At 32.9% G+C, this 20,723-nt stretch overlaps 3 protein-coding genes across 5 annotated transcripts; 1 reads left to right on the top strand and 2 right to left on the bottom strand.

Moving 5' to 3' along the window:
- Positions 1-2,261: 2,261 nt before the first annotated feature.
- LOC125870944 (uncharacterized) lies at positions 2,262-3,178 on the top strand. Its single transcript, XM_049551492.1, has one exon. It carries the CDS (start codon positions 2,280-2,282, stop codon positions 2,943-2,945), a length of 666 nt encoding a protein of 221 aa, XP_049407449.1. The 5' UTR covers positions 2,262-2,279; the 3' UTR covers positions 2,946-3,178.
- A 4,126-nt stretch (positions 3,179-7,304) lies between these two features.
- LOC125871698 (GTP-binding protein At2g22870) lies at positions 7,305-12,522 on the bottom strand. Of its 3 annotated transcripts, none has more exons than XM_049552346.1 (5): positions 11,989-12,522; positions 10,864-10,933; positions 8,507-8,669; positions 8,084-8,327; positions 7,305-7,764 (listed from the first exon to the last, which is right to left on the bottom strand). In XM_049552346.1, exons 1-4 carry the CDS (start codon positions 12,443-12,445, stop codon positions 8,115-8,117), a joined length of 903 nt encoding a protein of 300 aa, XP_049408303.1. In that variant the 5' UTR covers positions 12,446-12,522; the 3' UTR covers positions 7,305-7,764; positions 8,084-8,114. The 3 variants fall into 3 exon arrangements, with proteins under 3 accessions (XP_049408303.1, XP_049408302.1, XP_049408301.1); XM_049552345.1 differs by having other exon boundaries at positions 7,305-7,767; positions 11,989-12,521; XM_049552344.1 differs by having other exon boundaries at positions 7,314-7,732; positions 11,989-12,521.
- Positions 12,523-16,146: 3,624 nt separating this feature from the next.
- Positions 16,147-20,229, bottom strand: LOC125871782 (probable glycosyltransferase At5g03795). The gene is made up of 5 exons (XM_049552450.1): positions 19,944-20,229; positions 19,684-19,859; positions 18,630-18,883; positions 17,175-17,523; positions 16,147-17,071 (listed from the first exon to the last, which is right to left on the bottom strand). The coding sequence occupies exons 1-5, from the start codon at positions 20,089-20,091 to the stop codon at positions 16,397-16,399; spliced, it is 1,602 nt and encodes a 533-aa protein (XP_049408407.1). The 5' UTR covers positions 20,092-20,229; the 3' UTR covers positions 16,147-16,396.
- Between the last annotated feature and the right edge of the window lie 494 nt (positions 20,230-20,723).

Genomic DNA, 20,723 nt, shown 5'->3' with positions numbered 1-20,723 from the left:
GGCTGGGGAGGGGGATTGGTGGTCGAGGATCACGATGAAAAAATAAAAATTTGAAGTTGAAAATATTTTTTAAAAACAAACTTGAATTTTTTTCTTTTTGAAAGGGGTTGGGAGGTAAAAAATAAAAAATTGAAATTAGAAACATCTTTTAAAAACAACTTTTAATTTTTTTTTGGGAGGGGGTGGTGGTACGGGGTGGGGGTGAGGGGGGGGTAATAAAATTAAATTTAAAAACAAGCTTTAAATTATTTTAATTTTTTGGAGGTGGTTGGGGGGGCTGGTTTGAGGGTAGGGACAAAATAAATTATTTTTTTCAACAAAAAAATAATTGTAATTTGAAGTTGGAAGAGAGTTTTGGAAAATATTTTCCTTAAGTTTTGAAGGTAAGTCATTTTCCTTAAGTTTGAGGAAAATGAGTTGATTTGAAAAACATTTTCCAAAACATTTAACCCAACCAAACATGAGAAAATTGGAAAACATTTTCCGAAAAATGTTTTCCTTCATACCAAACACACCCTAAGGGTATAAGTTGGTTAAACTAGATTATATGCATTTTTTTAAAACTTATTTATGTGTTTTATAAACATAAAAAATGTTTAAAAGTGAAGGGTATATAAACTAAGTCAAAAGTCATAAGTTGGTCTCATCAATCACTGTTCTTCGGATGAGCACTCTGCGGTTGAGGACTTTGTGCGCACTGGCTAAATCCCCGTTGTGTAATAGCTTGCGAACCACATATGAGATGTAAACTGCACTAGGCAAGCCCTATGCGATAGACTCGACTCAAAAGATATTGAGGGGGGATCAATCCCGAATCATCCATATGGATAATCACCCTCCAAATCAACTAAGCCATTCGAAGGACAACATTTCTATTTATTGATTTCAACACTTTTATTCAAATACGTAATTGATATTTATAAATCAACTTCAGCACCTACGAGTATTTTTGAGGACTTCATGCTTATTATGTTTAATTAGCTCATTTAAACAAGCTCTAAATATGCATATGTATGAACCAAAGCACACATCACCAACAAGAAAAGTGGTAAAATGAATGTGATCACTTTGTTTTTTAATCATAAGTCTTTGATTTGAACTTCGAAACTAAATTTTTAAAAAATAATTAATGAGCATTTCTCTCTAAAATAAGTCCAACGTAACATAATTTTAAATTAGTCGATCAGTGAATTTGATTATCGTATGACATTTAAAAAAAAAAGGGGGGGGGGGGGGGGGGGAGGGAGGTAGAAGATAGCTATTCAAAGGGACTATAAATGTAAGAAATAAACAATAATGGAGGCAATTTTATAATAGAAGTCAAATATGAACAATAGTACCAGACAAACATGGCAAGTTGTAATGTAATATTTAATTATGTAACCTTAACATACTCTTTTAATACAGATCACAGATATATGGAACAAAGCACCAACAAGGGATGATGTGGGATGGACGTGATCATTTTAATTTGTCCTTAATTAGAGATATCATATTTAAATTTCGGAAATAAAAATCTCCTATTAACATTAGAGACTAATTACCCTTAAATAAGCTTCACACCATACAAATACCATATGGGACGGAACATAGCTATAATTTTGCATAGCTATTAAATTCAATAAAATGAAGTCTTGAAGCAATGATAAAATTATTTTCATGTGACCTATAAATCATCGATTTGAATCGTAAAAACAGTCATTTATACTTGCAGACTATCTACACACACCTATGCGAGTGCGAACCTTTTCTCAAACTCTGCATAAACACGAAATATTTTGTGCATCGATCTGTCTATATTCAAAGGGACTATGGGCCTGTTTGGATTGGCTCTTGGCTTATGACTTATAAGCCAAAGCCATAAGTTAGAAATAACTTAGCCATTTTTGTTATTTTGGCTTTTAAATAAGTACTTATAAGCACTTTTTAATTTTACCCAAACACTTCAAAACTATTTAAAAGTTATTTTGACTTAAAAACATCTAAAATAAGTCAATCTAAACGGACACTATATGTATGTAAAAAACAATAATGGAGGCAATTTTAAATAGAGGTCAAATATATATATGTGTGTTCAATTATCTTATATATATTCAACCAAAGCCGACGCTAAAAGACAAATTCTTTAATTATTTTAATCACTTCCATCTTTTTCAAGTTTCCTTTTAATAATTAATCTCCTTTCTCTCTATATATAACCAAAATGCAAAAGCAACAAAAATGTACATTCTTACTAAAGTTTCTTGCTAAGACGTATTAACTTACAACAAAAAATTAATATGGATATTTTTTCATATGCTATTTCTTCTTCATCTTCCTCCTCTAATTCTTCTTCAACATATCCACAACAAGAACAAAAGAAAAATAAAAAATTAGCCTCTTATCATTCCTCACTTCATGGAGTTAGAAAACTCCCAACAAAACCAATGACTAAACTACCAATTGCACCTATGCCACCAACACCTCCTAAAATATATAGAGTTGAACCTAATAATTTCAAGGATGTTGTCCAAATGCTCACTTCATCTCCCGAGTTTCAATCTGTCTCCAATAATTCTACCACTAGCTCTGATATTGGTTCTGGCTCTGGCTCTAGTTCTTTCAACTCAAGGCGTTTACAAGATATTGCTCCTCCACCACTTGATCTCTCACCGATTTCTTTAGAAAGAAGTAATGATAATATTGTTGCACAATGGTGCGAGTTCCTTCGTCCTTCTTTTTCCTCTAACATTAACCAAGTAGTTGAATCAATTGAAACATGCATTGACTCAACAAATAATGAAGCACAAGAAAGATCACATGTAACGCCTCGGATTCCATCAGAAAATTATTTTGGATCGTGTAGTCCATTGGCTAATTTCCCTCTATCGCCGGCTTCTTTTGCATGGTGTTCTTCTATTCTTCTAAGCCCGGGTACTCTTACTTCACCAAGCGCGGTTCTTTAGTTCCCGTTGTCATTGCCTCAACCAAGAAAAACAGGATTTTCACTGAAGAGGATTCAACATCTACTATATATATACATAAGACAAAAATTCTAGCTCCGTCGCTAGCCTCAACTCATTTGAGAGTTTGTAACTTATCACAATTCAAACACTTGAAGTTTGTTTTTTTTTTTCATTTTCACTTTTACTTAATTTCTACTGCAAAATATCAAATATTTGGTATTATTATTCCACAAGTATGGTCTTTAATTTGTAGCATTGACATTTTACTATTTATTGCTTACCAAAAATAGTCAAACTCATAACAGAGTTTTTAAGCAAAAAACGTATAGAGAAATTCGGACAAAAATTATTCGATAATTTTATGTTATCTCTAAAGTAACATATGAAGTAGTCGTCATATGTAGATTGTCGATGTTATAATAGGTAAAACTATATTATGGCATAATTGGTTATTTGAGCAAACAACCTTCCTTCAAGAAGAATTGTGACTCCCACCCCTATCTCGATCAATCTTTATAGAGCGAAAGAGCTGCAAGGTAATTCCTATGTTTCTAGCACGTCTAGTCGTTAATTCTTATACCTGATTACAATTTTATTTTGAGTTAAGGATTTAAAAAACACACTTAAAACTATCTCACTTTATTGAGTTTTATACCTGAACTATTGGGAGTGAGTTTCCTACCTAAAACGCTAAACTATCAGCCAAAGGTTAGCGAAACACCTCTAGACGTTGCCTAGACCAAACATTTGTCTTGAAATGTTTATAGGCGCATTTTTTCATAAAATATCCGTCCACCTGACATATATAACGACTCTATTAGCTAACACGTTAACTTTTTAAATATATTTTTAATTGATTTTTTTAAAATCCTAAACTCTCTCCTTCCAAGTCGGAGATATCAACGCCGCAACAGAGATGAGGTCACGGCTAAGAAGGTGGAGAAGAGGATAGTGAATGTCACGATCGGAATAAATTAATTTATACGATAATAGTTTTAACCTTTAGCCTAATATTAATTTATTTAGATTTGTCATGTGGAATTGTTTTTCCACATGGAGTGTTACATGACAAAAAATTTAAATAAAAGAGAGTGTAGTACACACATCATAAAAAATTAGTCAAGTTATGTTTCGCTAACTAAGAAACTCAGGCTTTCAATAATATAGGTATGAAACTCAAAAAACTGAAATAATTTAAAAGCGTTTTGACCTTTTTAACTCATCTATTTTACACTAATAAATAGGTTTGAAGTTTCAATATACTACTAAAATCAATTTCCTCTTACAATACAAATTTTTGTCCTACAACTCAAAGACAATCTCTGGCCCAAAAGAAATTTAAAAAGAAAATTAATGTCTTGCCAACACACAAAACCATTTGTTTAATTTATCATCAATATTCAACTAATTTGAATGAAGAACTATTTTTAATTAAACATCCATATATATATATATATATATTCAACTTTGAATCAAGAAGCAAAACAAGGAACATTATATGACTTATTCTTTAAAAGAGAACAAAATTTGTCCTTGTGTTATAGAGTTAGTGAGGTGTTTGCTCTTGATTTCTAACCTATAGACTCTAGTTATTTTTGCCTCTACCCTACAGAAAGGTAGAATAAAATTTGTGTATATTTTATCTTTCTCAAGCCTCAGTATTTGTAAAACTATATTGAATATGTTATTGTTGTTTACTGTTTCTCCAATGAGGAAAATATATGAAAAAATAATTGTCAACTAACTAGTTGCAAAGTTAGGTATTTTATTTATGTCAAGAGTAATTTTGACGTCACAATTAGAATATCGATAAAATTAAAGTATTTCGTAAGGGGACAAATCATCTCAACCTCAACTAATGTGGGATTCAAACATTTCCACCATCAAGAATCGATTCCTCCGTCCTTAATTAAAAAATTTAACTTCGGGCTTTGAAAGTAAAGAAAACCTCAATAAAAAATGATTTCCCCTTCAATATATCCTACGTAAGCACGAATGTGAATAATTTGAACTAACGGAATTTCAAATATCGAATGATTATATTGAAAAAAGGGCACAAGACTTCCATTTTTATAAATTATAATCTTCAATATCCAGTTGTCATTTGAAAGTTGAAAGTCTTGTGGGCGTGCACACCATATACAATAGTCTAAAAATGACTTTTGAATAAATCCTACGTGATGGTGTCGTATTATTAATTAACAAGCCATATCATTTGACCGACCGATCAAGGTTACGATAGAGTAGTAACTAATTTTTTATTTTTTATTAAAGGTTTCAAAGTTGAATCTCGAGTGCAAAATCATTTTTGCTAGGAAATAATTTACTCTAATATAAGATTTTCCAGAATGTCAAACCTCAATACGAGTATCAGATATCGAACCATCAGAAAAAAAATCGTTTGACTGCAATAGTATACTATATGGTTTGAGCATGTCTTAAGGTTGGAAAGTAATTAGTATAATGTATATCATAATTACCAATTCTGAAGGTCCTATTATTCCTTTTCCACTCCTCCTACCTTTTATGATTATTTTTTAAAAGAAAGGAAAGAACTTCTATTTATAAACTGGTTGCAAAATTCTCAAAAATGGGGTTTAGTATATATTAATGAAGTTTGTTGACATAATTATTTAAGTAATTTCATTAGGTAAATAGTTTCTCTGCTATAAGCAAAGATGAAAAAAAATATTCCAAATTAGGAGAACCATCAATATTTATATTGGACGAGAGGGAGTTGCTCGGATGGTAAGCACCCTCACTTTCAACCCGAAGGTTGCGAGTTCGAGTCACCAAGGGAGCAGAAGGGGTGGGAGCTCCTAGGGAAGGGTAAAAAAAAAATTATATTGAGACATATTTGGCATCTATCACTTTCTCATCATCTCTGGTAAAATCAAGTCCATCGCGAAAATATAAATTTTATTAAAAATAGATACAACAAAGAAACTAAGGGACAAACCAATAACCTCTTGATCTGGTCGCGAAGTTATTCATAAACAACTCTATCACAATTTAATAGTACATTCAAAAGAGACCTAGATCACCCGTCAATGGTCTAAGACGATCGCTCATTGATGAAGGAGGTAGTGGTATAGAGACACCACTTCACTTGTAACTATGTGTTTAGTGCATCAAGATAAGTTAGAAGATTAATTATCTAGACAAACCCTATGTATTAAAAAGTTAATTAAATACGTAGAAATATTAAATTTAAAATTTGATATTATTATCCTAAAGTATTGAATCTATAAAGTTTAAATCCTTATTTTGCATATGCAAGCATTACAACAATATGATGTATTTCATAATGGAAACATATTATTTCAGGACAAAAGAAGAGTCCCAAAGAAGACAAATTTTAAAAAGGATAATGACCCCCCACCCCACCCCACCCCACCCCACCCCCAGGCTGGCAAGTCCATCTATATTCAGGTCAATCTGGGACAACAGAATACAAACCAAATATAGATCATGCACCAGAAGTAGGCCCATTTCATGTTTTGACCAGACAAAACAGGTAACAACTTCACCTGCAACATAGCCTGAGCTCGAAGTCGTTTTTGTTAGAGAATACTTTATCCATTCCAAAACACAATGTGGAACTTTTTCAACTTGAATTCGAATTTAATTAGGCCCCAAATGCCTAAGACTGAGTTGGAAACCAAAATGAAAAAACTCTCCCAACTTCCATATTAACCACATAACAACTCTTCCAATTTATACATCATGAACGTCTCGAGAAACACTTGGTAATTTCTTTTCATCGATTCAAGTTTTGATGGAAAAATTACATGATAGTTGTTGGTAGTGAGAGGTGACAAATATCTCGTTGAATTAATAGTTGTTTGTAGTAGGTGGCGGCAAATACCTCATGAAGTCTAAATGCGTGAATTGGCTCAGACAACACGATTATAAAAAATAAAAAAGTTTTGACTTTATTCCACTAATAATTTTATTTATACAATTTTCAAGAATTTAAATACATGTTTAACATTTTGGTATGACATTTGTCAAACCAACTTCTCATTTGTTACTTTGATGTGTTTTTTCCCCTACTACAACAATAGTCAAATCAAATTAGCATCTTTACTCCTCCAATCAAAAGGTGTCGATGGAAGAAAAGTGCTCCATCGGTTTTTACTTATATTGCACAGTTTGATTTGACACAACTTTTTAAAAAAGAAACTTTTAAAAGTTGTGAATCCAAAATACTCCTTCGACCACATGTGTGATTATAAATCTTTAATTTCAAGATTAAATTTGTTTCTAATTATAAATATGTGACATTTTCTTTATGACAAACTAGAAAGAAAAGTGTCACATAAATTGAAATAGATGAAATAATACTTAATAGAAACACGCTAAGATATACTCGTGTGAAGATAGACTATCTACATTACATGCCCTCGAGCTCGAGTTGCTTTGTGCACCAAGCTACCTTCTTTGTCTTTATCCACAAATCAGGTATCATCATTAGAACATCACACAAGTACTGTTTTGGCCTTCTATTCCCAAGTGTTGAATAATAACAAAAAGTAGCTATGCTTTAACTGACCAAATTACTCCACAAAGGCAATTTAACAAATGACTAGGTATGAACCAATTTCATCATCAAACAGATATTTAAGATAAATTTTCAAAATCTATACCCAAACGCTAGCTAAATATTTGCAAAAACTCCTTTGTGGATTCTACTTGTAATGTTTCCAGCATCTTCTCTAGAGTATCCTTCCTTCCACGTTTTCATTTTTGGAGATAATCGTTGTGTTTGGACCAGGTTGAATATCCTTCCATCGAGGAGTACGAAAACTTAACCCGTCTTCTGAAATGAATAGAAGAAACTATCAGAATGTTCTATATAGCACACCATTACATTATGTTGCACTAGGTTCAACATCATAGGCAACATTGACAACTAAAGGAACGACCATAAAATCAGGCACGAAAATTATAAAAAGTTCTTTTTTTTGAGAAGGTAACAAGCAAGGCTGGTAATACATTTTATCATTATGCATGGGAGAATTTACGTTCCATCATGAAGTAGCGTTACGAGTTCTATGTGGCTATGTTCATCACCTCTAAGGGGCCAAAAAGATCAATATCATGGTAAATATCAAGATCCCAGATAAGGGGCTTACCTCATAAAATAAGACTGATGTTTTAGTTGAGCTACTCATTGTTCCAATAGTTTCGCAACTGTGACATATGTAGAAGTAGCTCATCCCTGCCCAAACCAGAGACACTACTAGTCATTATCCATGGAGGTTGATGATTGTAATTCTGCCTGATTAGCTCTTGGAAATCTCTAATATTCTGATCGGGCCTTTTTGCCTTCCCTCCCTTCATTTTGTCACACTTCGTGAAAACGAATGTAATTGGTATCTGCAAATGTGTTGCATGAAAGTCAGTTATCAGGAAAAAAGAGAAACATGTCGTATGAAAGTCCACCATGGTACGAAATGACTTACTTATAAGGAGTAAACGGCATAAATGATAATAACCACGTGAAAAGAACGAAAATACTAACAAAGACCACGAAGATCAGCAAATCAGAAGCATACCGTATTGCGTCCAAGCCAATTAGCACAATCAAGGTCAATCTTCTGAGGGGGTACACTAGCATCAATTAAAAGCAGAACCGACACCAAGGTATCTCGATTCAAAAAGTAACCTTTAGTGAAGGAGGACCAATCCATTCTAGCAGCTTCAGATGCATTAGCAAAACTGAAACAAGTTACAAGAAATAACTTAGAAGTAGTCAAAATAGTCGATTTCCGCATTAATGCAAAATGTACAAAGAACTATCAATAAGTGATGGAAAAGCATAGCTAAAAAACTAGCGAACAGAGCAAATATAAGAGAATACAAACTCACTACAAAAGGAGAGCTTCTACAACTATGCTTAAGTCAGGGAAGGGGAAGATAAAGGAGAAGGAATCAGATTCAATTACTTTGATGAATGATACACTTCTGGCTATTTTATAGAAGTTGAAATTGAATAAGGTCAGGTTCTATAGACTTGTAATTCATAAACAGTGGGAAGCCTATCGAGATCTATAAAAGAACAAAAAATGAAGCAAATATAGCCTTGGTCAACATTTGGCTGGTAGATTTGTAACTTCACACAACATTTTATTTTACTCCAATACATCTTCAAATAAACATCACAACAGAATAATCTAGACTGTTTTATCAAGATGTGCACAAGAATGGACATGTCTGATTTATGGTTTAGCATTTACAACACTTCCACTGAATTAGGTTGAAGCCAGGTGAACTGATTTGTCTAGCCTACTGTATACTAACTGTAAACTGAGTTCTGCTCTTTGGATCTTATCAAATATGCTAATTTCTCCCTGAGGCACTGTCTGCAACCATCTATTTCTGCGGTCTAGAGGCAGTAGACGTTATGTTTGACAGCAGTTTCCTCCTTCCTTTTACATATTTAGAGTTGTTTCTGATAGCAATTTATGTGTGGTTCCTGCTCTTGAAAATGTGAAAAGCTATCGGAAGTGAAAGAAGCCATGCCTCTCACAAAGGTAACGAGGGAAAGTTATTTGAATGACCAGGTTTTTTGCTGCAGCAACAAGGTATACTCAATGGTTTAGTGGAATAATATCACATGGTCCGAGAGAAGACATTACAGCTTCTTGAATTGAAAACTTTAAGAAAACGTAATTGGGCATTCGCACTGTGACGCTTTTATTGGGAAGAATGAAGGATACTATTTCCAGGTAAGGTTGGAACCGTGATGCTTTTATTTGGAACAGTAGTAAAAGCAGTAACATTCAAATAATAGTAGCATGTAAGCAATGCAAAAGAGAAGAACGTGGATCTTCTTTGGATTGCAAATCTATTTTTCATCTTGGAGAAGGCTGCAATGTGCTTTATGAGTGCCAGAACAGGTATATCTGAAAGTAAAGATATGACATTCAATGTTTGACCACAGTAAGTTTTCTGAAATTTTAATAGTTTGTGGTTGTAACTCCAAGATGATGGCAAACACAAAATTAGATGACTGTGATCAAGATGAGGTGTTTTCTCATTTGAAGCTTTTTATAAAGATTCTCAAATTGAAAAAAAAAAAGGACAGCCCTATGCACTAGAGCTCCCTCTATGTGCAGGGTACGGGCAACGGTCCATTGTACGCAGCCTTACCCTGCATTTCTGCAAGAGGCTGTTTCCATGGCTTGAGACAAAGATTCTCAAATTCCTGGTGGAAAACACTCTCTTTTCAAAATCCATCAAGGTAGTTCTGTTGTAGGAAAAGTAGTTGTTTCTCTTCCCTCTTTTTCTTTTAATGTGCTGCCTGTAATATCATCACCCTGCTCCCCATACAAACTAAAAGTTCATTAAAAACACAGTTTAGTTGCTAGGAATGACAAATTGAAAGTAGCAGGACCAAACGAGCACAATTTCTTTTACTTAACATGGTAAATCATGTAGTTTACCCCAATTAGTTTGGTTTTGAGGTGCACTTTATTGCATAATGTAACAAACCAGTAGCCATTTATCATACCAATTGAAGTCGTGTTACTTCGTTCGAATAGAAGCATCAAGTACGGTAAGCATTTAGTTGAGATTACCGCTATAGCCTACTGGCAGGGACGGAGGTTATCACACCCATACACTGTTCGGCCGAACCAAGAGCTTTTGCTTAAAAAGAGTATGTATTTTAAAAAATTATTAAATAGATACACATATTACTTTTAGAACCCGGTTATTAGCAGTGAAATCATTGTTCAAAATCCAGAACCTATAAAGTTGAAACCTTGGCTCCACCTCAGCCTATTAGTCCCCAACCAGGTAATGCTAACACTTTCTAAAATAGCTTTACCCAACACATTTCATTGTAATGGTAAAACAGCTCAACCTATCAAAGGGTACTGTAACAAAAGAAAAATCAAGAAAGGCTTACCCATAACCAGGCAAATCCACAATGTACCAACTCTTGTTCACCAAAAAATGATTAATCAGCTGAGTCTTCCCTGTACAGTTAAACATACTAACATCAGAATCCACCTCTAATCCATAGAAGTACCAATTAACTACCAAAATCCAGCTACAACACTCAAAGCTAGCCATCCATTCCTACTTTGATGGCTATGTAAATCCAACACCCATACTTGTAGACTATAATCAGGGGAGCTAGCAGGCGGGAGCTACAAGCCGCAGAACTCAATAGCTTTGGCCTAGACCGTGTATCTGTGTTTAAAAATCCACTTGATATATATAAAGAAAATTATCCAAAACCTTATCAGTTGTCTCAAAATCCTAGCTTCACCTTGGGGAGCTAGGTTGGTACCGCAAGGATTCGCCCAAACCCCCTTGGCCTAAAAATTACAGTGATTTACATTTACTTATTATATTTTGAATCTCTCTAGTGAAAATCCTAGCTCCGCTAGCTATAACAAGCTCAATAATTAAACCAACAGCAAGATACACCATGAAATCCCAAAAGGTGCAAAAAGACACTCAGCTCAAGTGCAGCACAAATCAAAGTATTTATGAACAAAGGGAATACGACAGTAAAGAAAACATGCCAATTATTAAGTAAAGTTATACAGAGCATTCAATAATGCAGTAACTGAAACACAATATACAACAACTGGTAACATATATCAAAAGCAAGTAACTACATGTATAAGACTAATACTGCGACAGACACAATGCTCCCAGACTCACACCAAGCCTAATCTCACCGAAAAGTGAGTCAAAACTCAACTACCTAATAACCTTCTATCCTAATCCGCTACATTCATACCCTCTTATTTAAAGTCATGTACTCGATAAACTGAAGTTACCTCATGTCATATCTAATCATGTCTCTCCAATACTTCTTCACTCAACCTCTACCTCTCCTCATAACCACCATATTCAACTAGTTTTCAGGCACCTCGACTAATTCCACATTCTCCCACTATATTCAACCTCTCACACCTCGATATTGTGAGCATTTGCGCATAACCACTATATCCAAGCTCGATAATCATAAGATACATAAAAACATAAATAAAAGAATAGAGTTGCAAATTATTCAAACCTGGTTTCTTAGAAGTAAGAGCAACTTCTTTCTTCTTAACCAAAGCATTAATAAGGGATGATTTCCCAACATTAGACCGACCCAACATAGCAAACTCGGGTCTTTCATCTTTAGGACAATCCTTAGGCTTATTACTACTCTTCACAAACTCAACCTCCTTAATCTTCGCATCACCCGCATAGGGTCCGACAACTATATTGGAACCGGGTAAAATCATTTCTTCCTTAATGTCTTCCGGTTCAACTCCAGGAGCCATAAAAAGTACTTTCCTGGCCAATATTGAAGCTGAAGAAGAAGAAGAAGAAGAAGAGTTGAAGGTTCTTGAAGATGATGCATAAATACTGAATTGGGGATTTTTTGGGATTTTGGGAGAAAAGGGGATTTTGGGTTTGATGGATTGAGGGAAAATGGAGAAGAAATGGGAATTGAAGAGACGGCATTTTGATGCTATTTGCATTTTCTTGTTGATGATTTTTGAGCTTTACTTCAATGGCTGCTCTGGTTCGAGACTACTTTATCACTCCCTATATATTTTTAGCTTAATTCTAAAATTGTATTTTGTTATTATTTTTAGTCTCTGCCGCTATGCCCCTTAATAAATCGAATGGTCCTTTGACCTTTGTTTAATTTCGATGATTGATATAGATCTCATGAAACTGGTTCACTATTATTATGAAAAAAGCTCTGTGCCAATACCTTAACTGGTTCCGTCGAGTAAGGCCAAGAGCTGGTTTGGGAAATCATAGGGCCTTACTTATCATGTAAGCCCAGAATCTATAATTGCGTGAATCGAATCAAAGTGTTCTCCAATAAGGGTATCAAAAGATATAGTGGTATCTCTCCTCAGTCTATGATCTTGATTGTGGGTGGAAAAATGAATGTTACACATCATTTCTATCTTTCTAGAGTACAAATAAGAATTGGCAAAATATGTTGGTGTAATATATCACAAATAATATAAATTACAGTTGAAAATAAAATGACAAAAATGAATAAATAATCTTTAGGCTGAGGCGCAGATATTTCGCTCTCTTTAAAGAGATTCAAGCCCACTGCGCATACCACTGCGCATAATCTACACTGATCCAGCAGTATCACTCTTGACTTGTCCCCTCTAGGATACAACAGCCAAACAACATCGTACAACTCAAGCAACTCCGGATTAGTTGAAGAGTCCAAAGCCCCACAAAAAGAACACATTCCTTCAACATATAATACTCTATTTTGTATTGTCAATATAGTTGAAGACTTGGAATGTTTTCTTTGTCTCAACTCTCTCTTTCACTACACTAACCTCAAAATAAACTTCTCATCTTTGCTTACATTATTTTTCTCCATATATTTCAACCCAAAGGAAGAGCACTATTTATAGGTGAAAAAGTCTTTCATATAATCAATGGGTAGAATGAGGGGTAGTAATATGGGTAGATGAATGTGATAAATGTCACATAAGTTACAAGAAACAAATGGACATATAAATTACAAGAACTAATGGTCATATAGGTTATAAAAACCAATAGTCATCTTTTATCACAATTTATACCCACTAACATATGCACTTAATATTTTATTTTAATAATAAAATGCATATACACCAACAAAATATATTATCTATGGCAATTTTGAAATTAAAAAATTGAAACTTTATATTTGTATTTGTGAAATTATAAGTCTTAAAATTTAAAATCGTGTTCAATATGTATTTTACTATTAAAAAGTGAAGTTTTGTGTGTATTTTTGGGAAGTTGAAAATGTAATGACCAGGATTTCTCAACAAAAACATTAAGGTATTATATATTATATTGATTTCAATATTGAAAGGATTATAACTATGAAATGTTAACAATAAAAGTGAAACTATAGAACGACAGAAGAATTAGGATGCGTAATTGGAAAGGGAATGAGAGACACATTCACGAGAGGGTTGAGACGAACAGACTAAGCCAAAGCTATACATGAAATTCTTCTTTCTAACCTACAATCCTTTTTAATCAATTTATAATTGGATCTGGATCTCATAAAAAACTCTCCAATATTTTACTCGACCTGATAATCTCAACTAAATCAGTCTCCTTCATCAATTCTAGCCCATAAGCCCTTACGGATTCAACTCGATTCACAACAGAAAATCTAATAAAATTTTAAAAATCTAATTTGAGTTTTATGGTTAAATGTTAGCTCATTCAAACACTCGAAAACGTTATATTGAAAGTTATATGAAATGATTATTGTTAAACACTTTTAAGTAATATTTAGAAAAAGTGGTACGCATACTCTCAATCGTTCATTATATAGGTAAGTTAATCTCTTAATACGTTTCACAACATTTAACTCTTGAGGAAAAATTAGTACTGTATTAATTAAGTAAAAATATGTCTTCTCATTTGTCTCGAATATATGTGATATATATAATTTTTTTGAATAAGGCTAGCTTATTAATAATAAATGTGAATTTATTTTTCTTTAAATTCAAATCAAACGCAAATATTCACCAAATGAGATGGGGGAGAAGGAGAGTGAAAAAAAAAAATATACTATTAACCAAAAATATGTCCTTTCGTGCTTTTTGAATATGTGTGCTTCTCTAATAAAGCGAGTTTGTTGATAATAAATGTAAATATTTTTTTTAAAATAATAAATATTCAAAAAAAAAATATTAATCTAGTCAAAACATCCTCCTAAGTCATAACAGTCTCGTTTGCTATGATATTCTTTTTTTCTATTATAGTAATTGATTGTTATACGCATATAATATAATATGATTCTATTTTTCATTTTTCGTGTTTTAATTTATGTTTTTTTACTAAAAATAGCAAGATATATACGACCACCTTCTACGTTATGACAATCATTCAATCTACATGCACAAAGCCACTTGGCCAATGTGACATAACCTTGTACACCTTTTTTTTTTATTTATTATTATTATTACTAGTAAAATTATTCGCACTTCGCGCTAAAATTTAATATCACGGAATTTATAAAATAAACTTAAAATCTACCGGTCATTAAAACTAAAACACTATATTGTCTTACATACAAGATTACGTAGTAACAAACATTAATAATGTAAAGGAAAATGAAAATTATTACATCTTATCATTTATCCTTAATAACATAAGCATAAATTAATGACTGTAAAAATACATATCAGGATCTGTAACATAAGCAATGGTGTCAGTGAACCACTCAGCAGGAGCAAAGTACACAAATATTTAATTGTGAAGAAGAAGAAGAATAGGTTCAGAATTTTCGTTGTTTTAAAATGAGAGGAAATCCCTCTATTAATAGACAACAAAGGATAGTGTGAACAAATGTTTATTGTGCCTTATCGGAAAGGTTACAACTATTTGGAAAAGTTGCAACCCTTCGGAAAGGTCGCAACTTTCATAAAAGTCACAAATTTTTATAAAAGTCGCAACTCTTCATTAAAGTCGCAACTCTTCATAAAAGTCACAATTTTTCATAAAAGTCGCAATTCTTTATAAAAGTCACAATTTTTCATAAATGTCACAACTTTTCATGAAAGAGGAAGGCTAGTTTTAGAAATAAATAAATTAAAAGTGAATTCTTGTTTGTGGTGATGCCACGTAGGTGGAGGTTCTCTTTTATATGATATATGATATATTATTATTATTATTATTATTATTATTATTATTATTATATGAGTAGTATATTATTAGTATTATTATTATTGAAATGTACAACTCTTCACAGAATTCCTCAATTTGTTGGCCTCCAAATCCGTGATGCAATGACCATTGACCAACACTAAATTGGAATTTGTAATTTTAAAGTATAGTAATTTTCACATGATATATTGCAATGCTGATTATAGGCTTTGATCTTTGATCTAACTATAACCAATTAATGAAGGTCACCATTTCATACATAATCCAAAAAAAATTACAAAATATAAACATTAACTTAAATTAGAATGACACGTCATTATCAATATGATGGAGTAATACGTACTTCTTATCTTCTTATCTGATCCAGATCAAAGTACAAAATCATCCTCAAAAAACTTATTATACCATAATGTGAAACTTCTCTGAACTAATTCAAATTTAATCAAACCACAATATCAATTTAGAACAAATATCAAAGGGGAAATTTAGAAGAAAAAACCAAAAACACTTCATTATAACCCATTGGCCTACTAAACTTTGATATATAATGAAACTTACATTAATCGCTTAAAAAAACAAATTATTACACTAAATTAATCAAAAAGTAGATTTCTAAAGTCTACACAATTACATTGTAACACAAAACGTGGTACACATAAACACAAAAAGAAGATACATACAAACTAATAAAAGGCAGCCGATGCACTAAGCTTTTGCTATGCACCAGGTTCGGAAAAAGCCGGACCACGAGGATATTGTACATGAAAACTCATAGGTCACAAATATTCAAGACCATGAAGCCTCATATTCAATCTTCTAAGCCAAACAGAATGAAGTATCATGTGAAAAACATCATATCTTTGTGGAATCATATTAACTTCAAAATGTCTCCTAACTTGTTTACCTCTTCTTTGCAACCTTATATATTGCCTTGTTGAAATCCCAGCCAGAATTTTCTTCAAGTCGGGAATTCGATCAACGGGGACTTCAACGGAGAACGATTTCCAGTTCAAAACATCGCTAAATGGTGGCACGTAATGGTCCTTAAGGAGGACCGGGACACATCCCGTGTAGAGTGCCTCAACCATTCGTGGACTCGCAACTTCATAACCACTAGGACAAAGGCAAAACTTGCTATTCCTTAGCATGCCATAGTACGAGATGCCTTTTGGTAGGTACCTATGGACTTGGATGTCATCGTCTTTGTTTTCCCAATGCTCGAGAAGTATAGGCCGTATAGGTCCATGAAGCCCTCCAGCAAAAAACGCCAAGATTGATCTACGTGATGGAGATGGACCACCGATCAGGCCATTCATCGTACCTCCTGGGAGGAGGATCTCTGGGAAGGATACATCTTTAGAAGGCTTGAATCCTTCTGAGGTATTAGCATTGCATAACACACGAATTGAGTTCTTGAATAGCTCTGGAACAGCCTTTGAAATTTCAGGCCCCTACAAGATCAACACATTTCAAAACAATCATTAACTCTTGACAACATATTTTACCAAGTTGCTAATTATGATACACGAAAGACGGTTCATGTAAGATTCTTACCCAATCATGGCAAGCGAGCATGAAATGATCTGCGCCTAGGCTTCGATTCCAATAAGGATATTTCCCAGAAACAAGATTAATGTAATCTGTAACCGTTTGTTTCATCGGATTCCAATGTTCTCTGGAGTTTCTATCATATATGAAGTGCACTATCGATGTCACGCTGATAGGTAGGAAGAACACATGAGCTTTCTCGGGGTCTCTAGTTCGGAATTTGCTCGTCTCCATTTGATAAATAAAGTTTCCCTCCATCGCGTATATACTTTTGCACGGACCATTGTGAAAAATAGGCTGCTCTCCTTCTTCGTACACGAATACCTTGAATTCCTTTTCCATTTCCAAGTAACTCCTGAAATTAGAACCAAAAACATAGCTTCATAAATTTGCTTCAATTGGAAGCAATCTCAAAAATTTACTATTGCATTAACATGTCTCCCTTGAAAGAATTATCTATCATAAAGAGAGAAAAAAATATAGGACGAAACGATCATCATATCAGACATAATCAAAATAGACTTATCGATAATGAGGTATCGATTAGATGACCAAAAACATTCATGTTATAGTGATAATGATCGAAAAACAGAGCCATACCTATGAATAGCATTAACAACATCTCGACCAAACATATTTTCAGCAATGTTATCGCAATGACTAGAATACTATTCCATTCACATGTCTTCCTCAACAGCATATCATTACACATATCACAATGATGGAACGATCATATCGGGACCAAAAAAAGTAGAAGATTTATTGACAACTAATAAAAGTCATGTTATATTGATAATGATCGGAAAAAAAGTGCCACACCTACCAAAAGCATTGGCATTCTAATAGATTGGACCAGTTGGAACATCTCAACCAAACATAATATTTCAGCAATGTTATGACAACGACTAGAATACTATTCCATTAACATGTCTACCTCAACAGAATTATCTAAATGCATATCACAACAACGGTCATCTCGGACCAAAAAAGAGAGTGAGAGACTTCTCGACAACCAATAAAAACAGAGTCATACCTATGAAATGCTTTTAAATTATCTAAATGCATATCACAACAACGGTCATCTCGGACCAAACAAGAGAGTGGGAGACTTCTCGACAACCAATAAAAACAGAGTCATACCTATGAAAAGCTTTTGAATTATCTAAATGCATATCACAACAACGGTCATCTCGGACCAAAAAAGAGAATGGAAGACTTCTCGACAACCAATAAAAACAGAGTCATACCTATGAAAAGCTTTTGAATTATCTAAATGCATATCACAACAACGGTCATCTCGGTCCAAAAAAGAGAGTGGAAGACTTCTCGACAACCGATAAAAACAGAGTCATACCTATGAAAAGTTTTTGAATTATCTAAATGCATATCACAACAACAGTCATCTCGGTCCAAAAAAGAGAGTGGAAGACTTCTTGACAACCAATAAAATCAGAGTCATACCTATGAAAAGCTTTGGCATTCCAATACATTGGACCGGATGGAACATAGTCCGAATCATCCGTTTGATTTCCAGACGTAACAGCTTCTTTGATGGCAGCTCGAGCTTTCCCCAATTTGACTTCTAACTTCTCCAAATTAGTAAACTTTTTCTTGATTTTGGGTTCAATTGGAAGAGCATGAGTTTCATTCAAAGATGGCAACTCATGTGGTTTCTCCAATGAAATGTTAAAAGTTTCATTCTTTTGTGTAATAATCTGCTTAAAAAAACACATATAAATTAAATCAATCGATCTTCGATCCAAAAAAAAAAGGGAAGATTCATCCACGACATTCGCTACAAAATTACCAAATCACAGAGATTGAACTAGCTCATCAAATATGTAACGATAATTGGTTTGTACATGCAAATTATTTCCATACTAATAATAACTACTATTATTAATATCAATATTTGCTTTAAATTATGAAATCACTTCAAAATAAGGTAAAGTCAAAACAAAAACATAAAAACAAAAGTCATCTTTTCTTCTTTTCTTTTCCCCTATCATTGGATAAAAAGTACAACTTCTAAGTGCCTATTTGGATGGGCTCAAGTCAAAAGCTCTAAGTTAGAATTATTATAAAAACACTCGAAAAAACTTAAAAACACCTAAATAAGTCAATTCAAACCGGCTCTAAGTTCTAACCTCTCAATGAAATAGTAAAAAGTACATATTACCCTCTTCAGATGCCACTCGTGAGACTAGACTGAGTATGTTATCGTTGTTTAAGTAAAACTCGTTTCAAGCTCTACCTTTAAGAAAAAAAATAAAAAAATCATAGTGAAACCAAAAAATTCCTCTAAAACATTAAAAATGGAAAAAGTAGAGGGAAAAAAAAAGTACTACATGCATAATACAAGAAAAAACACAATTCTTCTAGAACATTAAAAACAAGAAGAAAAAAAAATTAAAAAAATCATCACACAAAAAAAATGACACATGCATAAATCACAAATTCTTCTAAAACACTAAAAAACATCAAAATAATTTATTTTAGAAAAAAAAAAACTTACTGGTTTTTGATTTTCTTGAAATTCTTGATCAGCTTCAGCAGTAAGTGGAGAAAAACTATTACTACTATTAAAACTATAATCTTCCAAAATAGCTTCTTCACGGTCAGCGCCACCGTTGACCGCCACCGCCACCAACTCCGGCCTCTCACCGCCGCCGTGGCCGGAAATATTTTTTCCTGTTTAGAAAAAACAGAAATAATTACCAAAATACCCTTTAAAACATTATTATTATTATACCACTAAAAATCATCAATATTAACCTGAACTGAAAAACCAAGTTGAAGTTGAAAAAGATGAATTCTTTGAATTCCCAAATGCAAAATAAATAGAAATTAAAATAAATGGAATCATAATACATAAAAGTTTTGTTGATGCTGATTTAGTACACCATGATGAACAAATCTTCATATTAGTTTTTTAGGCCACAAAAAAAATAATTACTAACTAGGAAACTATATAGTACTAATAAATAATGATTACAATCTTCCTTATATATATATTCAAATTAAAATTATATATTTATTTTTTTGAGGGAAAAGTGAAGGGAAAAGTTTTTTTTTTTATTTTGAGGAAAGAGAAGAAGCAATTGGTGAAAAATGGTTGCAATATTCTCTGCCAAGCGTCTTATATAATTTTTTTAAAAACCTTTATTTTCGAGTTCTTCATGCAAAAATACATTAATTTTCTTTTATTTTCGTTTTTTTTGTCCTTTTCGTATTTATTTCCCAGAAAATAATGCATACTAATGGGCTTTGATGTATTTACAAACAAACTTCTAAGCTCATCACCGTCCCTCTCGTATTAAAATCAATTTTTAAAGTTATAGATTCATATTCATCGCAATAATGATATATTTAGTGTAATTTTATCTGAATTTCAAAAGAATAATGTGTTTGTAGACCTTAGTTTTGTCTCATACATATTGAGATATTGTTATTGATAGATCTTAAATTCAAATAAGGATTATACTATACGTGACACTCAAAAAGAATGTCAAACTTGGCATAATTTGAAACAATTCAACTTTAAGATTTTCTTTT

The sequence above is a fragment of the Solanum stenotomum genome, chromosome 7 (genome assembly GCF_019186545.1).
Source record: "Solanum stenotomum isolate F172 chromosome 7, ASM1918654v1, whole genome shotgun sequence".
NCBI classification, from domain to species: domain Eukaryota; kingdom Viridiplantae; phylum Streptophyta; class Magnoliopsida; order Solanales; family Solanaceae; genus Solanum; species Solanum stenotomum.
This window is presented reverse-complemented; position numbering and strand designations above follow the sequence as displayed.

Bases quoted from the DNA above. Each gene is read 5' to 3' on its own strand.
- LOC125871782 (XM_049552450.1), bottom strand. From the start codon at position 20,091: ATGAAGATTTGTTCATCATGGTGTACTAAATCAGCATCAACAAAACTT. The intron at 18,884-19,683 runs GTAAGTTTTTTT...TTTTTTAAGCAG, and splicing joins TTCAAGAAAATCAAAAACCA to ATTATTACACAAAAGAATGA. The intron at 17,524-18,629 runs GTATGACTCTGA...TTCTAATTTCAG, and splicing joins AATGCCAAAGCTTTTCATAG to GAGTTACTTGGAAATGGAAA.
- LOC125870944 (XM_049551492.1), top strand. From the start codon at position 2,280: ATGGATATTTTTTCATATGCTATTTCTTCTTCATCTTCCTCCTCTAAT.
- LOC125871698 (XM_049552346.1), bottom strand. From the start codon at position 12,445: ATGCAAATAGCATCAAAATGCCGTCTCTTCAATTCCCATTTCTTCTCC. The intron at 10,934-11,988 runs GTTTGAATAATT...TTAACTGTACAG, and splicing joins TCTTACTTCTAAGAAACCAG to GGAAGACTCAGCTGATTAAT. The intron at 8,328-8,506 runs GTATGCTTCTGA...ACACATTTGCAG, and splicing joins ATTGGCTTGGACGCAATACG to ATACCAATTACATTCGTTTT.